Raw genomic sequence first — 26,468 nt, forward strand, 5'->3', positions numbered from 1 at the left:
TGAATTGGAAAAACTTGTGCACTTTGTCTAGGACCAGAATAGTGAAGTCCTAATGTTAATGATTAGCAGCAATAGCTCAAGATATAGATGCAATGACGAGGATAAGAGACTTTCAGAATATCTTGAGAAAATGTTAAAGCCCATGACCAGACCCATTCTTCTTTAGAAAATCTTTTGAAACCATTTAGTTTCCTTGCATCTAGTTTATAAATGTAGATAGTAGAGACTTGAGTACAAAAGAGCTAAAACTCAGTCGTCTGCTAGCATGAGTAAATAATAATCTCAAATGCATGAGGAGTACTACTACAGATAAATAAATAGAGTACTAGACAATAGAGCATATATACAAATTTATTATTTTATTACGAACCAGATTTGAAACGATATGTAAAAAATAATGAAAATTTAGGTGGTTATAGTATCATGAGATTGGTTTCTAGAGACACTAGTTTTATGTGAATTGTATGTCTAGATGAAAAAATATAATTAAAACAGTCAATCAAGATCAGAACAAGGTGGAACAGTAAATATTTGATGTTGTAATGGTCGTTGGAGGGTGGCAGACAGCAAGGGTAGTAGTGGACGGCCTTATAGTAGTAGGGTGGCTCCTGAAGGAAGGTGGTGGCTAAGGTTTAGGTGCTTGAAATGGTTCTACGATTATGATGTACTCTTATGAAAATAAAGGCGATCTAATGACTATGATAAAAATGATAAATGCGATCATAATAAAATAACTAAACTTAATTAATTTTCAATGCTTGGATTAATAAACTAAGAAGCCCAACCTCTTTATATATAGAGGTCAGGTACAATGAGTCATACTCGGACTTAGCTCTAAAGGCTTATACGACTCGAACTAGGATTTACCTTAGATACTTACATAATTTAATTAAACTTGCTTTAGTGGCTTACATAACTTAATTGAATTTACCTTAGTAGTCTACATGACTTAACTAGACTTACCTTAAGCGCTAACATTACATAGGTATAAATTAATTAAAAAATAAATAGACTCGATTCATCGAGTCCAATGTTCTCATAATACAATCAAATATGACCCGGTTGGTATCATATTTCAACAAATCTAAGTTGTAAAGAATGAAAGATAACGGTAACATTACCTCTTATATAGTAAAATTCAAAGCTTTAGAAATATTCATATATGATAAGCTCTCCCTCCTTAAACATTTATGATGATCCTAAGAAGCTGTTAGAATGCGATATTAAGTTTATCTATGTTTCTTAAGCATTTAATAACAACTATAATTTACCATGATATTATTTTTTTACACGCTATTGTGAAATGTTTTCTTATAGAAGATATCATTTGGTTAAAATTTTCGTATATTCATACTTATTTGTCGACAGTACTATAAATATAATTTTTCTATATTTTGTAGAGTTAAATAAGAGTCCGTGACTTTATATTTTTGGGAGTTGAAGAAATTATTTATTAAAATTTGTAGTTATTTGTGAAGTTATGTCGGAGTAATCTTTGATCTATAAAATATTACCATATCACCAATCCTTTGTCAAGTTATAACTTTCTACTTTATCCTTACCATTATTTATTATCTTGGAAAACTAAATTGACTCCCGTTAATTGGGTATACGTTGGTGTTAGAATTGGTACTAGTTATCTAAATTAGAGAGAATTGACTTATAAAATAGTTCGATTGTGATTAAAAGTTTAAAGAGGGCTTCCTAATAACTAGGTTAGGCAATTAAGCTAATTCTTTAACCAACTCCAATCACATTATACTCTAATAACTGAGAGGTTATTATACTCTAATAATCTTTAAGTTATTAGAGTAAACAAAGGTATCCTTTTTATTTTTAACTTGGGTAATTTGCACTAAAACCCAGTTAGTTTTTGATTTGTTACTCAGGCTCATTTTTAATTTTCTTTGCAGAAGAGTTATTTTTCCTTTTCTTTCTTCTAAATTTGTCATTTTGCCATTTATTACTCATTGAGTGCTGCTAGTACAAAGTAAGAATAGAGAGAAAATGACTCATACCCTGTTTTTTTTCTTCTTCTTTGTTGTTATTTTTTTTTCTATTGCTGCTAATTATTCTTTTTTCTATGGAAGTCTCTATAATTATTTTTTAATTAATACAATAAGAGACTAATTAAAGATAGTTTAAATAAATAAAATTCTTTAATTAATATTTCAAAAAGAAAACTTAATCTATGTTGTAAAAAAAATTTAGTATTTACTTAAAAGACTGTGAACTACTATTAGAATTTTATACTTACACTATAAATTTGATACTTAAACTAAGAATTTCTTCATTCTATTGTAGATAGATTTCGAATCTAAAGAAAAACTTAGAATATAAAAAATTTTAGATCATGATGTTATAAATTTTATCGAATTGGTTTCATAATATTCAAAGATGATTATTTTTTGAATATTTTTATTGAAACTGTGTAGAATTGAAATTTTATAGTCTAAGTACGAAATTTATACTTAAAGTATGAATTTCGTACTTAAACTATAAAATATTAATTCTGTGTAGTTTTAAAAAAATATTCAAAAGATATTCATTTGATGCCCAGATATAATTAAACTAATCGGATAATATTAATGACATCATGATTTAGAACTTTTGTATTAAGTGTTTTCTCAGATTCGAATTCGATCTACGGCAAAATGAAGAATTCCTAGTTTAAGTATAAAATTCATAGTTTAAGTATAAAATTTTGATCGTGTAACTAATCCTAATTATCTCACCACTATCTCTGTAACACCCGCCACCAAACACTTGCCCCTCACGTCGATAGAACCTATATGATTACCACGTGACCTGCTGGTCAATGTCTCAACACAATATACAAGCAAAAAGTCCATATTTTTACAAATAATACAGACAAGAAGCCTATAATACTAAGGCCACAACAAACCTAAAATACATATTCATAGCCAAAAACATGATAAAGCTCATGTAGGAGCTATAAACCATTTAGCTTAATTTACATGAATAAACTAAGAATAAGAATAAGAATTCGAAAGAGAAGACTCAAGCTAGTCTTCGCTAGGTCGGCTAGTAACTCCGGCTCATCCACTAATCTGAAAGAGTATAAAGCTCAGCAAGTTTCTACTTCTACAGTCTAAAAGTAGTGCAATGAATGATGCAACAATAAGTAAATATGAATATGTGCATCATAATCAAATCAATGCATCGACAATTAATAACCTACCATACAATCAATCTAGACTATCAAGTTCTCAAACTCGAGGTCATGTCAACACCACACCATATAATATGCATTATCTCATACTACCAAGTCTGAGATGAAAAATTATATTTAGAATTTTTCAGATTCAAGACTCTATCTATAGTGGAATGAAGAATTTCTAGTTTAAATACGAAATTCGTTGTTTAAGTATAAAAATTTATCTATAATTTACATATTTTTAAGTAGATACTATAATTTATTTGTAACATAAATTAAGTTCTCTTTATGAAATATTGATTAAAAAGTTTTTCTTTATTTAAACTATATTTAATTAGTCTTTTACTATATTAATTAAAGAATAATTAGAGAGATTTGTATAAAAAAATAACCAAGAGATAAAAGAAAAAGAAGTAGCAGCAACAAAATAAGAAACAACAAAGAGAAGAAGAAAAAACATCAACATAAGAAGAAAAAAAGAAAAGAAAAGTGTATGAGTTATTTCTCTATATTTTTATATTATCCTATCACTAAATTACAGAAATGAGTTATTTCTCTATATTTTTATATTATCCTATCACTAAATTACAGAACAACAAACTTAAAAGAAAAAAAAAGAAAAATACTTTATCTGCAAAGAAAATCGAAAATGAGCCTGAGCGAGGAAATTAAAAAATAATTTAGATTTTTTTTTTCAGATTACCCTTTTTACTTTATAAAAATTTAAAAAGAGACGTAATTTCGTGGAAATATGAGGGTTTTCTTGTCAAATGTCCTCATATATGTTGGACGAGGGAGCCCGATAATTTTCATTCCTTATCCGGGACAAAGAGAAGAGAGCAAAGCATAGAAAGCTCGCTTAAATGCTCGCGAGAACTCCACAGAGCACTTTCCTCGATGGTGTCGTCGGAATTTCCCAAGCCCCTCCCGGTCCCCCCCGACGCTTCCTCCTTCTTCGCCGGAGTTGGTCGATTGCAAGAACTACCACTACTAGTAGTAGTACCAATGGGAAGAGGGAAGTAATGGTGTCGGCAAGAGGTCGAAGGTTCGAGAGAGTTCCCATGGAGACCGCCGGCGCATACGAGCTCTTCGACAAGGAGAGCGGCGAGAAGGTCATCGTCTGGGGCGGCGCCGACGACGACGTCCGCGAATCCCCCATGCCGTCCGACGAGGTCCTCTCTTGGAGTCCTCGCTCTCGCAAGGAGGAAGAGAAGGAGAACGAGAAAGGTGAGAAATTGAGTAGATTTCTTATGCTTTTACCTCAAACCATTTGCTTACCATTAGGAAAGGAGCTAAATTTTAGAACTTATGACTTATTGGGAGCTAATTTGATGAAATAATTCATTCTTTTTCCCTAGTTACAATAACTAGGATGGTCATGCTGATGCTAAATTAGTGTCGAACTGGACTGGAATTTTATCTGAAAGCCTGATTACTAGCAATGTCGTTCTTGAGCAATTGTTGCATTTGGTTAGTAGTTCATGTGTTCTTCCTAGTAATCAAGGGGTGAAATCTTAATAAGAATAATGGCTTGCGGATTTTGATCTCTTTTGTGCATATTTATACTCCATTTGTTGAGCATTTGACAACTAGAGATTTAGTTTAATATGTTCATACATTTTATTATCTTTCTAGAAACTTAACAAATGGTGTCTTTCTGATATTATCTCCTGAACTGTTTTTTATTGTAACAGATGCTTTTGATGCCACAGGAGTTGAGATGAATGCAGCTGTTGCTGAGTTTGGTGCTAAACCAACAGGACGTCTTGGTCAATCTGTTGGAAGTTTTGGTAGATTAAAGGCTCAAAAGATAAAATCACTAATCAGAAGATCAGCACGAATCAGTAAAGAAAGCACTAATTATAACAGGGGCCGGCAAGCTGGTAATATTCCTTTTGATGGTGCAGACCATATTGAACCTTTTGAGCTTAACAGCGGAAATACTAGTTTGGGCTTTTCCCAACAGGAAGAATTAAATAACAATGCAAACAATGAGAGGGTTCGAGATACACACACTCTGCACGTTGAACCTGAAGAATACACACGAGCTGCTAATGTCGGTATGCCTGCTTCAAAGGGCAGTTCTTCCACAAAAGGATGGGGAGATGCTGGTTCCGACAAATATACTACTCTTGGCCGTCAATATCAGCAAAGGAAAACATCTGTTGATAGTGGATTTTTCAGTAGGAAGTCTTTCAAGGATCTTGGTTGCAGTGATGATATGATCAAATCTCTGGGGAATCTGAGGTTCCTTCGGCCATCACATATTCAGGTTCTTCAATTTTTCTATTAGTAATGAATTCTATCTTTTCAGGAGTGCTAATTCAGATTAATAAACTGGGACTGTCAATAGACTATGCTGTTTATAACTTTATATCATTCACTCATCTTTAATAAATAAAACGATCTGTTTCAGATCAAATTATTGATGATTCTAGAAGATGGGAGTGCTTCTATTTTTAGTTATTTCAGAGATTACCTGTATTTACTTTGCAAATGATTGGTATAACTGGTAAACACTTTACATGATCCTGAAATGTTTGTCAGACTATTTGAGATTTCTTGTGGAGGAAAGATAAACAAGTAGCGTGTTTGGCTATTTTTTAGTCATCTGGAGAATTTCTTTTGATATACTCTAATAAATTCAGGCTTTGGCATATCGGCCTGTCTTAGAGGGGAAAAGTTGCATAATTGCTGATCAAAGTGGATCTGGCAAGACATTGGCATATTTGGCCCCAGTTATACAATGTATAAGACAAGAGGAACTACTAGGGATTTCTAAATCATCATCAGGGAGTCCTAGAGTAATAATATTGACACCTACTGCTGAACTGTCTTCTCAGGTTGGTATATGGTTTAAAATTTAATCAGTTGTTCTTCCTTTCTTACATGTTTGAACCAATGAGAATATTTTCACTTGTTCAGCATATCATAGAGTTGGTATCAATGTTTTTGTTTTTATCAAAATTTTAAGTATCTGCATGTAAATGAGTTTATCACTTTTAATCTTGACAAGTTGCTTTATTGGCAAATCACTTGCTCTACCGTATTAGGATCAACTCAAATTGAGAATGGGTATGACATGTAGTAAGATTTGATTTTGCAGTATATGAAGCTCCTTCTAGTCCCACTAGGCGTATCATATGACTTCATCTCCCTTGTACCTTTGAAACAAGCATAGCTCCCTTTGTAAAAGCTTACGATTTCCTTGCTGCACTTTTTTGTTGCTTGTTAGAAATTTGTTTTGTTACTTGATTGCATGAGTCACCCACCTAAATGGGCCTTGTAATTGACATCAATGATAGTGGTGTGGACAACATTATTTGTCACATTTAGTCTCGTAGGCATAAGAGGGCTGCACATGTGGCTCTTTGGTTTAATGAGGATTTTGACTAGCCTTTTAGGGTTATTTTCGTCTTTTTTTTTTTAACTTTATTTTGCCTATATAAAAGCTTGTAATTCTCTTTTATGAGGTTAATGAATACTTTGAGAGTTTTCACATATTGAGTGTTTGTTGATAAATTCCAACGTTGGTGGATTACGACACTTCGGTTGGTGGATTCCTCGGGTTTGATTATTTTTCTACTTATTATTCTCAAATCTGCAATCGAAACGTTGTCCTGCATCAAATAGCCATGCCAATGGCATGTGTTGTGCCGTGCCACCATCGGCACGACACACCTTTGGTACACATTTAAAATATTTTTAAGAGATATTTTTGGGTCTTTGGCATGTCAATTTTTGGTTTAAATATATGTATTAAAATCTACATTATAATATTTTATTTTTAGATTATTTTTATAAATGACCTATTTTATTAAAGATAAAGCAAAAGTCAAATATAAATATTATTCAACACATAATATGATTAAATACACTCATTATAACTAATATTAATGGTTGAACACTCCAAATATGATTGCATTTAACACTTCATGAGAGCTTTAGAGGCATTTAAAAGAGTTAATAGATAGAAATAATGAAAAGACAAAAAAAAAAGATTAGATGACAAAACATTAGTTAATTATTTGATTTGATTGAAAATTAGAGAATGACAAAAACAAATTAGGCATGAGTTGTTATTCCTAAAATGACTAAAGTTGATTGATGATGATTGATGGAAATAAGAAAAATATATTATATCATCTTTGTTAAGAAAATGACTAAAGTTGATTTAATGATAATTGATGGAAATAGAAAAAAATAAAAAAAAGGCTCCACATTGGCACGGAGACCGACAAGAGAGATGTCAGTTAAGGATGGCCATGTCGGTGGTACCTATTAACTTACCAAATGATAAACATTTAGCTCTTAAAAATTATGATTTTCATATTTTATATTCCAACATTCTCCCTCACTTCTAGGCTTAAGACCTTTTTTATGGCCCAATAAGTAGATTTCATTTGACTTAAATGAGTGGAAACTTTATATATTAGATGACATATAACCAGGCGATATTTGAACTCAGAATTTGATATCATGTTAACTCATCAACTGCCTTAAAAACTTAAACTGTTTGGAAACAGTGGTTCTTATATTTTATATTCCAATAGTAGCAATTTTGAACGTTCGAAATCCGGTTGATATGTAGTCGTGAAAATTGAAAACTACAAAATAGTTGTTCAATTAACTTTCTCATAATCATATCAGCTCTTCCGTGGTGGTTTCTCTAGTCACCTGAAACCAATCATTTCTTCCATGGATCTTTCTCATGAACAGCTGTTCCCACTGTTGTTATGAGTAGTATTGGATTATGTCGATTTCAAATATTAAGGTTCTAACTTCTAACTAATGGTAGCTAAAAGATACCGAAGAAATTTTACTTTTATTTATAACTCGTTTTTAGTGCGTCTTAACTTTCCTATTTCTATTTAAATTACTTGGCCATTTAAGATGAACAACTAAAACAAGGAAATTACTTTTCATTTTGACATTTCGTATATTTTCATACTGAAGAAAGTCCACACACCTTCCTTTGTTTGATGTACATAGGCACTAATTTTGTCTATGGGCACATCTCTAGATTTACTTAATACGTTGACCTCGGGTTATGGAGTAACTGAAAGTTCCTTGTAACAATATATATATAATTTTAGGAAAGCCGTCATTTTTTTTTCTTTTGTTTTTTCTTTCTTGACTTATCTAGTTATCTCTAAGTTTGCAGGTCCTTAACAATTGCCGGTCCATATCAAAGGGCGGGGTCCCCTTTAGGTCTATGGTTGCAACAGGTGGTTTTCGACAGAAAACTCAGTTGGATAGTCTTCAACAAGAGCTAGATGTGCTCATAGCAACACCTGGCCGTTTTATTTATCTGCTTCAAGAAGGATTTTTGCAATTAACTAATCTCAAATGGTATGGCATATTGATTTTTTCATGTCCACCCATCTTATCCTGAAATTCATTATCTGAAAATTGTGTTTCAGTTAATAAGTATAAATGATATTTTTACCTGCATTTCCTTTTTTGATGTAGCATGCATAATCTCAATGCACCAACATTCTTTTTTCTGAAAATGAAATAATTCTTGAGAATTTGCTAAATGTTTCAAGATAAAGATATGATATTTTTTGCTCAAAATTCATCCCAGCACGTCTATATTATTGTACTCATATTAACTTAGCAGTTATTGAAGTTTCTTTATATGTTGACTTGATGAATGATAACCTTACTGATGGAGTTTCTTGCTTCGAGCTGTGCAGGACAAGTAGTGTAGGTGCTAGCCTGCTAGGTATCCTCTGGAAAAGGGAACTTTCCAATCAACTCCTATCTTGGCATAGCTGAAGCCGAGCCTTTTATAATCATAGTTGTGCATGATCGATCATCTAGTACCTTTTCCTTGTATCTTTATCCCATTTAAGCTATGCCAACACACTCTAACCAACTACCTTTTGATGATTAGAATTATGATTTTCTGTAGAGTTATACCTATATTCTCAAATTGATTGAAATCAGCTAAGTGAGTTAGTAACCTAATGGTTCTTGCAACAGTCACTGTGACATTATCATAAGGTATACAACCTTAGGTGCCCTACAATTAGCAATCTTTGTACTAGATTGTGTAAATTTACTAAGATTCCAAAACTCGGTATTGGGATTGGCCGTTATAAAAAAAAAATGATACGTATCGGTTGTATTAATCGTATAGGCCACTCGTATCGAATCGGACTATTTTTAAAATGCAGAAATATTTCTAAAAATTTATAAAAAATAATAGAAAAATAAAAAAAAAATAAAAATTAGTCAAATATGAACTTTAAAAACTAAAGAAAAAACTCACTCAAAACTATAATGAATTTTTACTTGAATTAGACATATTTTTATACTCGTAAATTATTACTGCAGAACAACATGAAGAGAGATATATTTTCACTGTTGTTCTATAGTAGTAAAAAAGATGAGTTAAAAAGTGGTGAGAAAGAAGGAAAAAAAAAAAAAAAAAAACCTCATCTAAGTTTACCAAAGTGTAGACTAGCCAAAGGAACTCCTAAGATGGTTGCCAAATAAACTCGGTGAACTGTGAGAGTCAGAGGAGACTGTGTGTGAGAGGTAGAGAGTAAAAACTAAAAATTTAAAAAGAAAGTAGTTGATGACATCAATTATTAATGTATCCTATATTAGATATATTTTAGATTCGACTTAAATCTTATAAAAAATTAATTTCAGCTAACATTGTTGTTTTTAACCGATATGGCCGAGACGGATCAGTCGATACCGGCTGTGGCCGAATCCAACTTGGGATCAGCCGATTTTGGGATCCATGGAATTTACTTTAGATATCTTCTCCACTTCTAATGGAAGTTCCCTTGGTTGCTTATGGTTCTGTCTATGTTTGATTTATATGATGAATCAAAACCTGTTGAGTAGCTTCAGTAATCTTTTTTTCCTGAGAATGTGATAGTTCTGTGTAAAATAGCCGTAAATCCTTTTGATCCCTTATTACCAATTTATCCTCAACTAAAAATGTAAAGTTTCTCTATTTAGTCAAATGCTGTCATTATTGATAAGCCTTAAAAATAAGGGACTCTAACGTGTTAGGATATGTTTATGTCATAACTCAATCTGATCATATAACCATTATTAGATCCTTGGTAATGCCATTCCTGAGTAATTACTGAACTTTATCACAATAACAATGCTCCAATGTTCACAAAATAACATAATATAGGAAACTGTTATCCAGTCTGTTCAAACTTGACTGGAGACAAATTAATTTCGTCATCTTGTTTAGCTTGGATTTTGTTAGCCATCCCCATGTGCAAGTAAAAGCTATAAAGGATATCTGTAGCAACATAATAGTCTTTTTTCTCTTATTATACGTTCTCTTTATCTCCCAATAGGATATTACCAGTAGTCACATTGGCAGAATGGAGCCTGAAGGGATTTCCTTACCTTTTTTTCCCAATCATAATACTGCTTTTCTCACCTTACTCTTGGATACACTGATATCTCCTTTGTTGTGATGATAAGATGGATTGGATGGTGCAGTTATAAAGGTGGTTGGGCTACGGTAGTGATGGATTTGATGGTGGTTTGGTGTACCTCGGTTAAGGGAGGTGGCGTGGAGTTAGGGCAGTGAGGTGGTGATGTCGTGATGGCGTGTGAAAGTAGTGTAGGTCGAATACTAGAGGGGAAGAAGGGGGAGATGTGGCCGACCCTAAGGGACTTGGGAGAGTTGGCAATCAAATAAGGGAAGGAGGCTGCTAGGAGAGACCGAAGGGAGATAGAGAGAGGGAGAGTTACGATAAGGGTCAGTGACTCAATAATTGCGTAATAATCAAATGACTTGTCCATATATTTATAGAGGCAAACCCGACTCCAGATCAGACTTGACCTGACTTAACTTCTCTAGACTTAGCTAATTAAATAAGTCTTAGATAACTAGGACTCTAACTAAAGCAATAAGTAAACTAGCTCATGCAAATAAATAAAACACTAACCCATCTAGGACTTCGACTAATAAATAAGTTAATAAAATAAAATAGACTCGATCTATCAAGCCCAATGTCCTCTAATGTGTGACTCGATTAAGTCTGAATCACATCAAATCACATCACAGCATCATGCTTCTACTCACTTTGTTTCCAAACTGTGAAACCAGGGAAGCGGTCCATCAAGTCTGACTTGAGCTCCCAAGTTGCTTCTTCCACTAGCTGCCAAACCACTCGATTAGCGCCTTAATTACTAATCTCCCATCATGTCTAACTTGTCTCCTAGCCAAGAACCTTATTGTCTCAGGTTCTGTTGTGTTTGTGGCTAGACCGGGCAAATTTGCCTCAATGGGCTTGTCTAGACCGAGTTGGGCTTGCAAGCTCGAGACATAAAAAACCTGGTGAACCTGTGACTCTTTGGGCAAGTCAAGTAGATATGCCACTGGTCCAATCCTCCTCAAGACTTGGTATGGCTCAAAGAAGCGATGTGCTAACTTCTGATTGAGTATAGGTCGCACTGTGGTTTGTCTATATAATTTGCAGCCGGATGTAGACTCAATCCCCCACTTCAAAGCTCCTCTCCTGATGCTTGCCGTCATAGTTCTACTTCATTCAGTTCTGAGCCGCTGCTAGGTTGTGTTTGAATCTCCAAAGCAAGGCATCACGGTTCGAGAGCACCATATCGACCTCGCAGCTATCCGTCTAACTAGTCAATTATAGGCTTGCAATGTAGGTGGTGCATTCTTATAAACCGCCTCAAATGGAGTTATACGAGTGACCATATGGTGTGTTGTGTTGTATGGTCACTCAGCCCAAGGCAAGTAGATGAGCCACTCCTTAGGTCTCAATCCCTAGTTGAAGATGGATTTTACTCATTCTTCTATAATGGTGTGGTTTCTTTCAGATTAATATTTTGTAATATCAAATTATATTGGAAGATCATATGTTGATTTCCTCATTGTTCTAGAGATTTATGTTATGTCTTGTGAAGAAATGATTGCTATTGTCTTATTTCTCTTCTTTTTACTGCCGATTTGAGGGCACAAATATCTGTTTCCTGCAATAATTTGCATCAGGAAACCACAGAGCCGTTCTTTGCTTAAATTGTCATGTCAAGTACTTCTTCCCTCTGAATTGACACTGCATTTGCATGTTTCCAGTATTGTGTTAGATGAGGTCGACATCTTATTTGGTGATGAAGGCTTTGAGCAAGTTCTTCAGCGTTTAATTGATTCTGCACCAGTGTCAGCACAATATATTTTTGTCACTGCAACTCTTCCAGTAGACATCTACAACAAGGTGGTGGGAGTATTTCCTGATTGTGGAGTAATCATGGGACCTGGCATGCACCGAACGAGCTCCGGCCTTGAAGAGGTTACTCTTCTTTTGATTGATTTATTTCTTCTTCACAATATATTGCATAATTTGAATTCTTCTTTGCATTTACCTGGATTGTGAGCTTTAATTAATTTTGTGGAGCAGTAAACTCTGAACATTGATGACATCAATGAATGTGACATAAGACCCTGCTATACAAAATGGTCATCATTTCAAGCCTTTCAAACAACATATCAATAATAGGGGTAAAGTTGCATCAAGCTTTGCCCTACCCAGATCCCGCATTGGTAGGATTCTTGTTCACTGAAACACCTATATTAGTCAAACTCTGAAATCATTTTGGCTATATAGATAGGTCCAGCTTCTTATCTTTCAGTTCATTTTTCTCCTTTGAAGTTGAGACTTGGTATAAAAGAAATTAGGGAAGTTATTGAATCAAATGTTATCCAACTGCTGTGAAGAGAAGGAAACACCTATATTAGTCAAACTCTGAAATCATTTTGTCTATATAGATAGGTCCAGCTTCTTATCTTTCAGTTCATTTTTCTCCTTTGAAGTTGAGACTTGGTATAAAAGAAATTAGGGAAGTTATTGAATCAAATGTTATCCAACTGCTGTAAAGAGAAGGAAACAGATCATCACTATGGCATGAAAGGAGCAAAGGATGGGGAATGAACAGACAATTCCATTTATTATTTACTCTCCTTTCCTTGTAAAATTGAATTTCTTTTCTCATGTTCCTTTCCTTTCTACTCACAAAGAAGCCAGTCATTGCTAAATTAGTGTCACGCCCTGTTCCGGGAACATGATGGCCGTGAATCTCTAGGATAAAACCCGGAGAAAACACGAAAGCCAAAATAATAATCAAATCCTAAAATAGATTGACACAGCGAAAACGGTACTCAGTTTTCAGAGTCCTCACTAAACGGCTTCTTAAATTCCTGCAAAATAATAAATCCTCATGAGCTAGACGCCGAGCAAGTAACCCACTATCACGATCCGAAATAGGAATCATGACCGGCCATGCATCTCAATATGCTTGAGATACACGAAGCCTTATTAATACTTTCTATGAGTACGATGGCAAATAAAAAAAAAAAATAAAGATCTATTTTATTAAATTTAGAACTAATTGCAATAAACATAAAACAATGTTATTGTTTTTGAGTCTCTAACGAAATAAATAAATCTTCTAATATAAAGTATAAAATCTAAAAGAGCGGAAAAGTAAATAGGTGAATCCTAAGTGGAGGTAGAGTCCGGGTATATCTCGCTCAGTTGCCCCACTGACTATTACCTGAGATAGATAAATAAATACAAAAAAAAAGAATCCATGAGCCAACAACTATAGCTCAGTGAGTGGAATCCACTCGAAAACCAAATAAATTCTAAATTATATTAATGCTGAATAAAATTAAACTAAAAGCAACAATATCCATAACAATTTGCAATAAGCACGCTCTTTAAATAATGACAATGATAACAATAGAGAGTCACAACTTGTAACTTTGCACAGTTTCAACGTATTAACATCTTTTTAATAGTTATACTGTCAAATGTCTCAATAGTTCTAAACCCCGTGGATCCACATCAACTAGAAGTCATCTCGAGATGATGCTCGGTACTTTTCTTCATAGCTGATTCGATTAGGGTCATCAGGTGGTATCACCATGTGATCAACACACTCTGTATTTTCCTCTAACTGTTGAGAGAAGTTAGAGTCACCTAGAAAATTTCTCATTCGTCCTATAACTGTTCCCTAACCCCGTCAGAGTCACCTAAGAAAGTCACCGCAGTGATCTGATTTAGGACTTTCCCCTAGACTTCCAGATAGACTTGAGTCACCACGGAAAATCGCAAGCGATTTATACTGGGACTGTTCTTTAAGTCGTACCAATACTAGTCTCATTTTTTCTTTTTACTAAATTTAATATTTGCACAAAGTATGGTGATGCACTGAATATAATGATTAAATGCATACAGAAAAATGTAACAATTAAATTTTTGCACGGAAGGATGAAATAAATAAATTTGCACACAGAAAATTTACATGGTCTGATAAAAGTATGAAATATAATAAAATAAATATGTGAGTGAACCCACTCACCTGAGTCTAGGCAAGACAACCGAAATCTCAAATCTCTAGCTCACGTACTAAAAATCAACACCTTTAATAATAAATAATAATAAAATTTTCAATTTGAATAATATCAATATTTTTAAAATTTAAAAAATAAAAAGAAGTAAAATGGGTTAAATTACCCATTGGATTGGGTTGGGCTACTGCTGACCTGGCCCGTTCCAAAAATGAAACTAATCTTGGCCCAGCCGAGAAAATGGATTGGGCTGCGGTTTAGCCCGCAGCCCATCCAATTTAATTGGTTCGGATCGGGTTTGTGGATCCGAAATCCAAACTCGAACCCGAACTCGAATTCAAAAGAAAAAGGGGTTGGCTTGGGTTAAACCTGAGCCCAACCAAACCCTTTTTTTTTTCCTTCTCGCGTTGACGCGAGGAATGGAAGAATCGAGGGAGAGAGAGTGGCCGCCGGCGACTTTGCCGACGGCGATTCACAACCGGCTCTCTCTCTCTCTACTTGGTCGTCCTCACAAGGTGGAGGAGAACCCACCATCGACGGCCGACTCGAAGCCGACGATGACTGGAGCCACAAGGGCTCTTCCAGAAGGCAACCATGGTGCAAGGCCAACGGCCTGAAGCTCTTGAGCATGAGCAGCAGCAGCAGCCCGAAGCCGTCGGCCGGCGAGAGTTGCCGACGAAGTCGAAATCCCCCAAATTAGGTATTTTTAATTTACTTTATTAAATTGAAATTAAACTTGAGGGGTGAGAGAGGGCTTACCAAGGAGTCACGTGGTGGTCTCCGTTGGCTCCGGTGGCGCTCCGGCAAGTCGATTCCACGGCGTGACTCCGACGATGAGAAAAAAAAAGAAAACGAAGGAGGAGGGGAAGAAGAGAGGAGGGGGAGGGGGCTGAGGGGGATTAAGTAGAGAGAGAGGGGATTAGGGTTTTAATTTATAGATTAAAAGATCAAATCTAAACTAGATTCGAATTCGATGAGATAATTGCGACTGCCTCGTAGCGTGCCGGAGAGGGAGAGGGGAGGGGCTGCACATGCAGAGCACATGCACCGCACCCTCCTCTCTTAACTCCTAAATTTTTTTTTTTTGGTTCTTACACCCACTCTACTAATAATATGTCTAATGACAAAAATCAACATGTGATACATATAGTAGCAGAAAAAAAATCATAATAATAATATATAAGCCGTCTTGAAAAATAAATAATTTTCTTGTCTCTTATATTGAATTTCAAAATCCATAGATACTAAATTAGAATCATAAATTATTCATATTAACTCATTTTGAATAAATCAATATAAAACGAATCAATCTCTGCTAAAAGTGTATTTTCATGGAAATCAAATCATAAATCATTCATATTAACACAATTCAAATAAATCAGCATAAAATGAATCTCCACTAGAGTGTATTATCATGAAAATCGAATTATAAATCATTTCTAATATCTCATTTTAAATAAATTGATATAAAACAAATCAATCTCTGCTGAAAATATACTATCATGGAAATTGAATTATAAATCATTCATAATATCTCAATTTGAATAAATCAATATAAAAGCAGTCGATCTCTGCCAAAATTGATAAAATGCTATATTGTCTCATTAATGGGTACTCTGACCCATGGCCACATCGCACTACCTAGTCACTATCGGGATGGTGCCCGGGACTTTTCTAGATAGTCGATCCGTCTAGTGTCATAGTACGTACTATACAGTGCCCTACTGACTTTTCCACTAGCCGTTGAGAAAGATTAGAGTCACCATGACAAAAATTCAGAAATCTTTTCCCTAATCTCGCCAGAGTCACTTGGTAGCACGTCGCAACGTTACATTCCAAGAATTTTTTCCCTGGACTTATCTTCTTGAAAACAAATTGGGTTCCAGATCTCACTTTTATCAGTATTTAACTATACTGATTCATTCTAAATCTCAAGTATTAAATTCCTCAATCACCAAAATTCTCAATTCTTCAAATACAATATATACACGAATAATCCATGAATTCAAATACTACTATTTCCTCTAATATATATATAATATAAATCATTCTTAATAAGTCATAAAACATAAATAAATAATAATCTAATATTTAATCTTGCAAAATTTCACATCTCAAAAATAACATTTTATTTTTGATCATATTATAAAAATAAAGATCTCTTATATTTTATTTATAGAAAATAAAATATATTAGCATAAAGATTTCCTCTATTATTTTCTGAAAATAAAATATAATAATAAATATTTGTTTTTTTTCAAATCCGAAATTCCTTTAAGTTGAAGTCATTCTAATTTATATATTATTTTCTAGAAATAAAATAATATTATTTATTTTTAGGAATTCGAAATCCATATAAATTGAAATATTACTAATTTGTATCTTATTTTCTACAATAGAAATATAGATTAATTATTTTCAGAAATCTAAAATTCATTTAAATTGAAATATTCCTAATTTATATCTTATTTTCTGCAATAAAAATAAATACTTTGAAATCTGAAAAATAATAAACAATAAAATCCCTTTTTTTTCCAAGAATGATAAATATAAATTTTTTATAAAATACAAAATCTTAATATTTCTAATTTTTATTGAAAATCCTTAAAACAACGAATTTCTTACATCATCATATTGTAAAGTTCTTGTCTTATAAAATCAAACAGGATAAGAATAAACATAAAGATATTTATAATTCATCAATTCTATTTTTATATAATAAAAATTTAAGAAAATATGAGTGTGAACTTGCCTTGATCGCTCAATCCAAAATAATTTAATTTTTGCATCCTAATCATAATCTGCATGAATTCCAAAGCACTTCATGATTGTCTTCTCTTTCCTTTTCTTCTCTTTGGTATGATAAAATCTTTTTCCCCCTATTTTCTATTTTTTTTTTCTCTCTAATCTCCCCTAAGAATAATCTCTTTCTCTTTCTTTTTTTTTTCTCGGTACCGCCTAATTTCTCCCCTAAAAAATCTTTCTAGGGTTTTCTTCTAGGCCCCCTTTTATAATTGAAAAAAAATATAATAAGAGTCCTATTAGAATAAGGATTCTAATATCTTAAAGATATATCTAAAATTTTTTATTTAATTTAATTTAATAAAAATCCTAAAATATAAAAGATAAAATAAAATTCCTCATTATCTAAACTATATATATATATATATTTCTATTTATTTTATTTATTTATGCTTTAAAATTCTGGATTGTTACAATTAGTGCCTTTCACTGATATATAGGGTTCCAAAAATTTCTTATTTTAACTATGATAAGTTGTGATGCCTTAGAATCTAATTTTTTTGGCTAGTTGAGTACTCTTTTAATCTTTATATATATTGGGCTTTCATCTACAGTGATGCATATACTGTAAGCTTCAAAACTAAATGTTAACCATAGGGTGTTAGAGGCCCGTTAACATCTTGTGACTCTAACAACAATCATTACCACCATCACCAAGCCAACTATTTGGGATAAACTATGTAGATACTTTTCCTCCATTCATTTCTATTTTGTGCAAAAATGTGTTAAATTTAGTGCTATGTTGTCTCCTTTTATTACTTCCTCCCATTTCAGTTTTGGTTTCTCACTCTTTTGTACTGAGAATTTTCTATCTGATTGAAATTACTTATTATAATTTTTGCACTATTTGGTGTCCATTGAGCAACTCCAACTCTTGATTGATTCTTACATAATATATCATCTAGCTTCAACCCCTGGTTGTATGTGATACAAACATTTATTATTCTATATTTAGGTAACCTCATTCATTCATGTTACTATCCTCATTTAATCGCGCCTATCCAATACATGCAGTAAGATTATTAATAGGAAGAACTGAAGAAGAGTGAAGGACACCTCAGAAAACAGAGGCAAACTATTTCCTGTTTGATTTTCATATCAACAATTTTCAGAGCTTGACATTGCCAGTTTATGTTTACATTATGTCATGACCCGAAATAGAAATCATGACCGGCCATGCATCTCAATATGCTTGAGATACACAAAGCCTTAATAATACTTTCTACGAGTACGATGGCAAATAAATAAGTAAAATAAAAAATTGCTTTATTAAATTGCATACTAATTGCAATAAACATAAACTAATATTATTGTTTTTGAGTCTCTAACGAAATAAATAAAACTTCTAATCTAAATCATAAAATCTAAATGAGCGAAAAAATAAATAGGTGAATCCTAAGTGGAGGTGGAGTCCGGGTACATCTCGCTCAGTCGCCCCACTGACTATTACCTAAGATAGATAAATAAATACAAAAATAGAATCTATGAGTCAACAACTATAGCTCAGTGAGTGGAATCCACTCGAAAAACCAAATAAATTTTTAATCATAATAATGTTGAATAAAATTAAACTAAAAGCAACAATATCTATAACAATATGCAATAGGCATGCTCTTTAAATAATAACACTGATAACAATAGAGAGAGTCACAACTTGTAACCTTGCACGGTTTCAACATATTAACATCTTTTCAATATTTATACTATCATATATCTCAATGGGTCTAAACCCTGTGGATCCACATCAACTAGAAGTCACCTCGAGATGACGCTCGAGACTTTTCTTCATAGTTGATCCGGTTAGGGTTATCAGATGGTATCACCATGTGATCAACACACTCTGTCTTTTCCTCTAACCGTTGAGAGAAGTTAGTCACCTAGGAAATTTCTCATTCATCCTAGGACTGTTTCCTAACTCTGCCAGAGTCACCTAAAAAAGTCACCGTAGTGATCTGATTTACGATTTTCCCCTAGACTTCCAGATAGACTTGAGTCACCACGGAAAATCGTAAACGATTTATACCGGGACTATTCTCTAAGTCGTACCAATACTAGTCTCATTTTTTCTTTTTACAAATTTCAATATTTGCATGAAGTATGGTAATGCACTGAGTATAATAATTAAATGCACACAGAAAATATAACAATTAAATTTTCGCACGTACAGATGAAATAAATAGATTTGCACACAGAAATTATAACAATTGAATTTTTGCATGTAAGGGTGAAATAAATAATTTGCACATAGAAAATTTACATGGTCTGACAAAGGTACGAAATATAATAAAATAAATATGTGAGTGAACCCACTCACCTTAGTCTAGGCAAGACGACCGAAATCTCAAATCTCTAGCTCACGTACTAAAAATCACCACCTTAAATAATAAATAATAATAAAAATTTTAATTTGAATAATATCAATATTTTTAAAATTTAAAGAAAAACTAAAAATAACTAAAATGAGTTTAATTACCCATTGGATTGGGTTGGGCTACCTGGCCCGGGGCCCCAATTCAAAAAAGACTAATCGGGTTGGGCTAAGGCCCAGCCAAATTAATGGATTGGGCTATGGGCCAACCCGCAGCCCATCCAAAAAGGAACCAATTGAGCTGGGCCAAGGCCTAGCCAAAATAATGGATTGGGCTACGGGCTAACCCGCAGCCCATCCAAAAATTAACTAGTTCGGGTCGGGTCTGTGGATCTGAAATCCAAACCCTACCCGAACCCGAACTTAATGAAAAAGGGGTTGGCTCGGGTTAAACCCGAGCCCAGCCAACCCCTTCTCTCCTTTCTCGCGACCGACGCGAGAAGAGAAGAATTGAGGGAGAGGGTGACCGTCGGCGGCGGTTCACGACCACCCTCAACCTCTCCTCTCCCTCTCTCTCTCTCTCTCTCGTCCTCACGAGGTGGAGTAGAACTCACCACCGACGTCGATTGGAGCCACGAGGGCTCCCTAGAAGACATCACCGACACCGGGCTTAGAGCACGAAGCTTCCGGTGACGATGCGGTTGCGACCCGAAGCCGCCGGCCGGCCTGATTTGCTGACGAAGTCGGATTCCACAATTTAGGTATTTCTAATTTATCTCTTTAAATTTAAATTAAACTAGAGGAATGAGAGAGGGCTCACCGGGGAGGAGTGTGGTGGTCCTAATTTCCTCCGGCGATGCTCCGACGGGTCGAACCCACGTCGCGATTCCGACGGTGAGAGAAAAAAAAGAAAACGAAGGAGGGGGAGGGGATTAAGGGGAGAGAGAGAATTAGGGTTTTAATTTATAAATTAAGAAAAATCCAGATCTAATCTGATTTGGATTAGGCGCGATTTCTCTCTGCGCCTCATCGCATGCCGGAGAGGGAGAGGGGAGGGGCTACACGTGCACCCTCCTCTCTTAACCCAACTTTTTTTTTCCTGATTCTGACACATCACGTTCAGATTAAAGAAAAATAAGCTACATCTATAATTGAGAAAGCCATCTATTTCATTTCACCTATGAAAGCTTGCGATGTCCCCTTACTATCTTTTTATACAGTTATAATATTGTGATGGTAAATTTATATATTGACATTGCATAAATATGGAAGTTTCCATATCTCTTTGATGATGTAAACATGGGCTGTCTAGAATATCATTTTTCATAGAATAGAAGATAGCAAATGCTTCCTTTCTTTGTTCTGTGAGACCTCTTTTCCGCAGAAAACTAGTTCATTATTTTGCTGTGGTATGAATCCATCTATAGTAGTTATCTTGCTTTGGAACATTGAGGTGACTTCTATGTGTTTAAATGCAGGTTCTGGTGGACTGCAGTGGAGATGACAGGGAAGAAAAAAATCCAGATACAGCTTTTTTGAATAAGAAATCTGCTCTTTTGCGACTTGTAGATGAATCTCCAGTTCCTAAAACTATTATTTTCTGCAATAAGGTGATCCCCCCTCCCTCCCTCACCCCCCCCTCTCTCTCTCTCTCCCCCCATACACATGCATACATGCATTATATATATACACATGTATGCATTTTTTGCACTTGTTTATACATGTGCTGTGTGTGTAAATAATGTCTGTGATTTATATGTGTACATCACATTTATATACATTTGGGCCCAGTATGAAAAGCTTATCCCTCCTTGAATTCTAGGATCCAGGTTGTACCTAAAAAAATTGAGAAACATTACGTGCAGTCTACAAGGTCTAAAGTGATTTGTGTTGAACCATTCCAGATAGTTTTAGATAGTGAAGTAGAAAACTAAATATGTGCATAATCCAAAACCAAAATGTGTTTTTTTTTTCTTTCTTTAATTTCTCTTTCTCTTTTCAGTTGGATTTGGTATTTCACATCTTATAAGTAGATCCAGATAAATGAATTTCAATTCTACAACCTCAGTCATAAAGAATGGGATGTAAACTCTCTATATCGTGGATTTTGGTATTGGTCCACATGACCAACACATGCTGACGTGATGCATGAGTCATGACCCAATTTACTTGCCGAGCCACATGCCCCAGAAGGACTTTGCTTTGAACGATGGGCGTCTTGATTGTGCAGAAGTGTCATTATAATGCATGCCTAGGAAATTGGTGTTCAACTAGCTAACTGCCGCATTGAATGCAATATTAGTAATGAAATCACCTTCAGTATATTAATATCATGACATGTATGTATATTTCTATGAGCCAATATATGAGAAAATGTTTGAGCCGAATATATTATATATGATCACTGTCACTAGCAAATAAATGAGCCATCTCAGCATCCAAGTTTAATTACTGCAGGGATTTTGCATTTTTCGGAAGTTAATAAGCAGGAATTAGAATAGTTCTTACATGTATTGGAATGTCTACCTTTTGTGATACCTTTTTGGGGAAATTGCAGTTTACCCCCCCTAGTGGTTTGACCCAATTGCTTGAAAATTCTTTTGTTCTTTCAACTTAAACATTTAACCCTTCTGTGGTTGCTAAAGTGCAACCATTGATCTGCTGTTAACAGGAAGGTGAAATAATGATTTTGACCCTATGTATTAAGTCATGGGTGAGTGGTGTTTTCTTTTTGGAAGTGGGTTGCTTTCCTCATATAAATATGGTCTTATAACACGAGATATTGGTCAATAGTTAGTACCGTTAAATATGATAGAAAAAGTAATGGTTATACTTTAGTCTAGACTAGAGAAGGTTTAAGTTGAAAGTACAGAGAAATTTTGTGCAATTGAGCTAAATTATAAGGGGTAAAATATATATTTTCTACCTTTGGTATAGGAAAACTATAAGATTGTAGTCTAGTTTTGTCTTAACATATCCTTTCTATTTGTTTTCTGTTTATGCTGCATGTTAACATCTTCTCAGTAGTCAAATTTTCCTCTGCCCGACATTTTGATGATTCACTTTTTTCTATACTCTCAAGTAACAATACATTTTTTGTTTAACTGTGTAGATTGAGACCTGCAGAAAGGTTGAGAACATGTTCAACAGATTTGATAGAAAAGGAGAAGATATCAAAGTTTTGCCTTTCCATGCTGCATTAGCACAGGAAATGCGCCTCGCAAACTTGAAGGAGTTTCATTCAGGGTCTACAGATCCTATGTTCCTCATCTGCACTGATAGGTAACAGAGACAAGGCAAAGGCTATTTATCCTGACATTTATATTTTATAGAGTATCTCTACTTTTGTGTCTAAATTTTTACATTGAACAATTTTTGTCCTACTCGATGTCTGATACAGTGATCTTAATCTTTGTGTAGTCTTTCTACTTTATTATAATATGATTTGGGCTTGTGGCATCATGCGAATCATGTACTTGTGTGTCACTTAGGCTGATCATTACCTTGAGTCTATTCCTTTAGTGAATCACTGTATGCGATCCGTAATCTCAGAGCCAAATGCTGGTATGTCAATTTTCATGTGCAAAGGATATTTTAGCTTTATGCTAAAAATCATCAACAGACGAACGTCTTTTAATTTAAACTTCCAGTTGGCATGGTGCATCCTCTCCTTAGTCAATGAGTTCCTCTGTTTTCTGTGAGGGCGGACCTGAACAAGTGAGAATGAATGATATGAAGTCATTATATTATTTTGCAAGATAAGCGCAGGTTGTAAACTTTGGACTCATTTTCGACATGCAGTAAGATCTAGTGACAAGTAAAATTTAATAGCTTTATATTCATTTTAACTGTCATTCCTTTGTCATAATTTTGTCGTCTATTGACTGGGACTGGCAATTTTGCATGCTGCAGGGCATCGCGAGGCATCGACTTTTCAAAAGTGGACCATGTCGTGCTATTTGACTTCCCTCGTGATCCAAGTGAGTATGTCCGTCGCGTTGGGAGGACAGCTCGTGGCGCTGGGGGCAGAGGCAAGGCCTATGTGTTTGTCGTAGGCAAGCAGGTCCCCTTGGCTAGGAGGATAATAGAAAGAAACAAGAAGGGTCATCCATTGCATGATGTGCCTTGTTCTTACGAGAATTCAGTTTTGTAGATGAGTAATAGCCATTAGGGCTTTTGTATTACTGAGAAGCAACAGAAATATTGACAATCTTAGCAAGCTATAAACTTCACCCCTACTTGAGAACTGTTCAATCTTCTTCTTTTCTCTCTGTGAAATTCGATGTTCTTTCCTCACCAAAGACTCTTCTTCGAGGTGCGATTTTGGTTTGCATTTCTGTTTACGATATCCCTCTTGCTTTACAAGTCCTGTACTTTAATGAAGTCTACTTGTAAAAGTTAATTCACATGATAACTGTAAGCATCTTCGTTTGCCAAGAATTCAAAGGCGGGTAAGTGGTGGCTTCACCGTCTGATTGCTGCCAAATAAATCCTTCCAGTTCCAGTAAGTTCTGCTACATCTATGTTCATTATTTGTAAAGTTACTTAAAAGGACACTCGTAACTAGTCGTACACTACGCAAGGAAGACATTGCTGATGACTACATATTACAGGGTCTTCAGAATTGTAAGGCTTTCCATAGCAAAACAATCACAGCATTAGCAAGCTAGTAATGTGGCTATATCTGGTCATTAAGCACAGAATGCATTCTACTATAATGGGTGTGTCCAGTGCTACCTCTCAGGAGTCAGGAGTCTTGCTGAACATTCTGAAGAAGATGAGACTGGGCGTTATGCAGAAGAGCTCGGGCTGCCTCATTGGATGCGTCTTGCATGCGCAGCTCCTTTATCTCCTCCTGCCACTTCTCCATCTGCTCTGTGTGTATTCTGTATGCATCATCGGGTAGAACAGAGAATTTAAGGGCCCTTTAGCTTCATGAATTAAGAAAAACTGCTTCTACATATATAAAATGTAATATAAAATTTAGTTATTAAGTTTATAAACTCTTGAAATATTCTTTCTAAGAGGTAAGTTGAACTAACATGCAATATTTTGATATCCATTTCAATTACTTAGATGCCAAAATATATTCTCTTTATTCTTAGTGGGAAGGAAAAATAAATAATATCTTTGTTTAACCTGTAGATTAGGGCTGTCAACGTAGTCCAGCTTGGCTTCGCTCAAGTTTGGCTCGATAAGGCTTGATCAAGCTCGGTTCAATGAGACTTAAAAATAATAATATAATACTTAATATTATATATATATATATGACTAATGTTTAACATTTAAATCAAGCTCTAAAGATGCATAAGCTGAAAAAGATCTAAAGGCTCATAAGATTAAAGCCCGAATAAAGCTTCATTCTACAAGCTTAATTAGGCTTCATATAAGCTTAAATTGATTTGGGCTTGAATTTACTTATTGATCAGCTAGTTTAGGGTCGAGCTCGGCTTAAACTCAAAATAAACTTCAATTAAATTATTTTACCCAAGCTATGGCCTAAATGGATTTTCTTTTTTGCACTCGAAAGTAAGTTTTAATTACAGTTTACACCTTGTCGTTTTATTATTCTTAATTCAACAGCTGAATTTTCAATAAACTACCAAATTGTATCCTGTCAATTGATTTCAGAAAAAAAAAAGAAGAAAGAAGAAAGAAGAAGACTCAGATCAGATAAAGAAATATTGACATGAGAGGCTGTAATTGCACTAAGCACATATACTAAGGAACGAGACAAAATAATCCCAAGATTAAATGTAGTTATGGAGAATGAGAAAGAAAGAGATACATGAACAAGTGCTTGTGTGGAGAAACAAGACTAGTGTCACTTACGAGATCAAACGCTCTTCGAATTCTGTGCTCAGATCCTTGAACAGGGTCCGCCCAGATTCGAGCAGCTCGGAGACCTTCCATGGCATAGACCAGTTACATTGTCACAAAAGTTGTTATCTATTTTTTCCTTTAGGGCAAAAATTTGTTAAACACAATGGTATATAACAGGAACTTTGCATTCAAAATTGCATCTTGACCATTTGGAAATTAAACCTTCTATTTATTCTTTTTTATAACATGAGCAAAAATTAGTCCGCGACACAACTAAGAGCAGATCAGGCCGCTCAGATTGGGGCATCATACCTGTTGCGTGAATTGCTCGATCCTCTCGAGAATGCGTTGGATGTGGAGCTCCATCTCCTCGGATCCGACGGCCAAACCGGACCCCGCCGCCGTCTCCTCCTCCTCCCCGACCTCACCTCCTCCTTCCCCTTCGCTTCCCTCCTTGGATTTGCACAAAGATCAGTAAAAGCAAATCGAAGTATTAATTATTCAGAAGAGCATTCGATCTCTACCATCGTCCTCATGCGCTTGTGCAACACCTCCATCGTCGTCTCCCCGAAACGAAGAATTCGACGGATCTGTCAAAATCAGATAAATCTAGATATTAGAAAGATCAAGGGCGATCCGTCGTTGTAGCACCATTTGTATCTATCTGCCAACAGCGAAACACAGAAACAAGGAAATCTCACGGCGATCCGTCGTCGATGATTCTGGAAGAAACAAGGAAATCTCACTGCGAAACACAGAAAATTTGATGGAAACTGGAGATCAGATGGCATTGATTCGAAGCTTACCCTGGACGATTAGTGAGTTAGTACTGGAACTGGGAGAGATTGCTCATTTGCTCCTCAGATCGGATCGATCGGAAGGGAAAAAAAACGCTTGGAGCTCGAAATCCCGCAGATGTATCCCTGATCGATCGAAAGCTTAAGCTGAAGCGAACCGATGGCCTTCGATCGCTAAGCGGGATTTTCAAACTACAG

General features: G+C 34.9%; 2 protein-coding genes across 6 annotated transcripts; one reads left to right on the forward strand and one right to left on the reverse strand.

Annotated features, from left to right (window-relative positions):
• The first annotated feature begins 3,971 nt into the window (after nt 1–3,971).
• LOC140790758 (DEAD-box ATP-dependent RNA helicase 50) lies at nt 3,972–23,904 on the forward strand. Of its 2 annotated transcripts, none has more exons than XM_073140995.1 (8): nt 3,972–4,405; nt 4,891–5,450; nt 5,827–6,021; nt 8,343–8,530; nt 12,267–12,480; nt 21,129–21,260; nt 22,763–22,932; nt 23,563–23,904. In XM_073140995.1, exons 1-8 carry the CDS (start codon nt 4,042–4,044, stop codon nt 23,801–23,803), a joined length of 2,064 nt encoding a protein of 687 aa, XP_072997096.1. In that variant the 5' UTR covers nt 3,972–4,041; the 3' UTR covers nt 23,804–23,904. The 2 variants fall into 2 exon arrangements, with proteins under 2 accessions (XP_072997096.1, XP_072997094.1); XM_073140993.1 differs by having other exon boundaries at nt 3,990–4,405; nt 4,873–5,450.
• On the reverse strand, nt 22,802–26,350 carry LOC140790760 (uncharacterized). Of its 4 annotated transcripts, none has more exons than XM_073140999.1 (6): nt 26,280–26,350; nt 25,998–26,063; nt 25,786–25,926; nt 25,483–25,556; nt 24,388–24,536; nt 22,802–23,359 (listed from the first exon to the last, which is right to left on the reverse strand). In XM_073140999.1, exons 2-5 carry the CDS (start codon nt 26,028–26,030, stop codon nt 24,398–24,400), a joined length of 387 nt encoding a protein of 128 aa, XP_072997100.1. In that variant the 5' UTR covers nt 26,031–26,063; nt 26,280–26,350; the 3' UTR covers nt 22,802–23,359; nt 24,388–24,397. The 4 variants fall into 4 exon arrangements, with proteins under 4 accessions (XP_072997100.1, XP_072997099.1, XP_072997098.1 ...); XM_073140998.1 differs by lacking the exon at nt 22,802–23,359 and adding an exon at nt 26,175–26,195 and having other exon boundaries at nt 24,150–24,536; nt 26,280–26,334; XM_073140997.1 differs by lacking the exon at nt 22,802–23,359 and having other exon boundaries at nt 24,150–24,536.
• Between the last annotated feature and the right edge of the window lie 118 nt (nt 26,351–26,468).

This window comes from Typha latifolia, chromosome 6 (assembly GCF_019914945.1).
Source record: "Typha latifolia isolate L0001 chromosome 6, TyphaL0001v2, whole genome shotgun sequence".
NCBI lineage: Eukaryota > Viridiplantae > Streptophyta > Magnoliopsida > Poales > Typhaceae > Typha > Typha latifolia.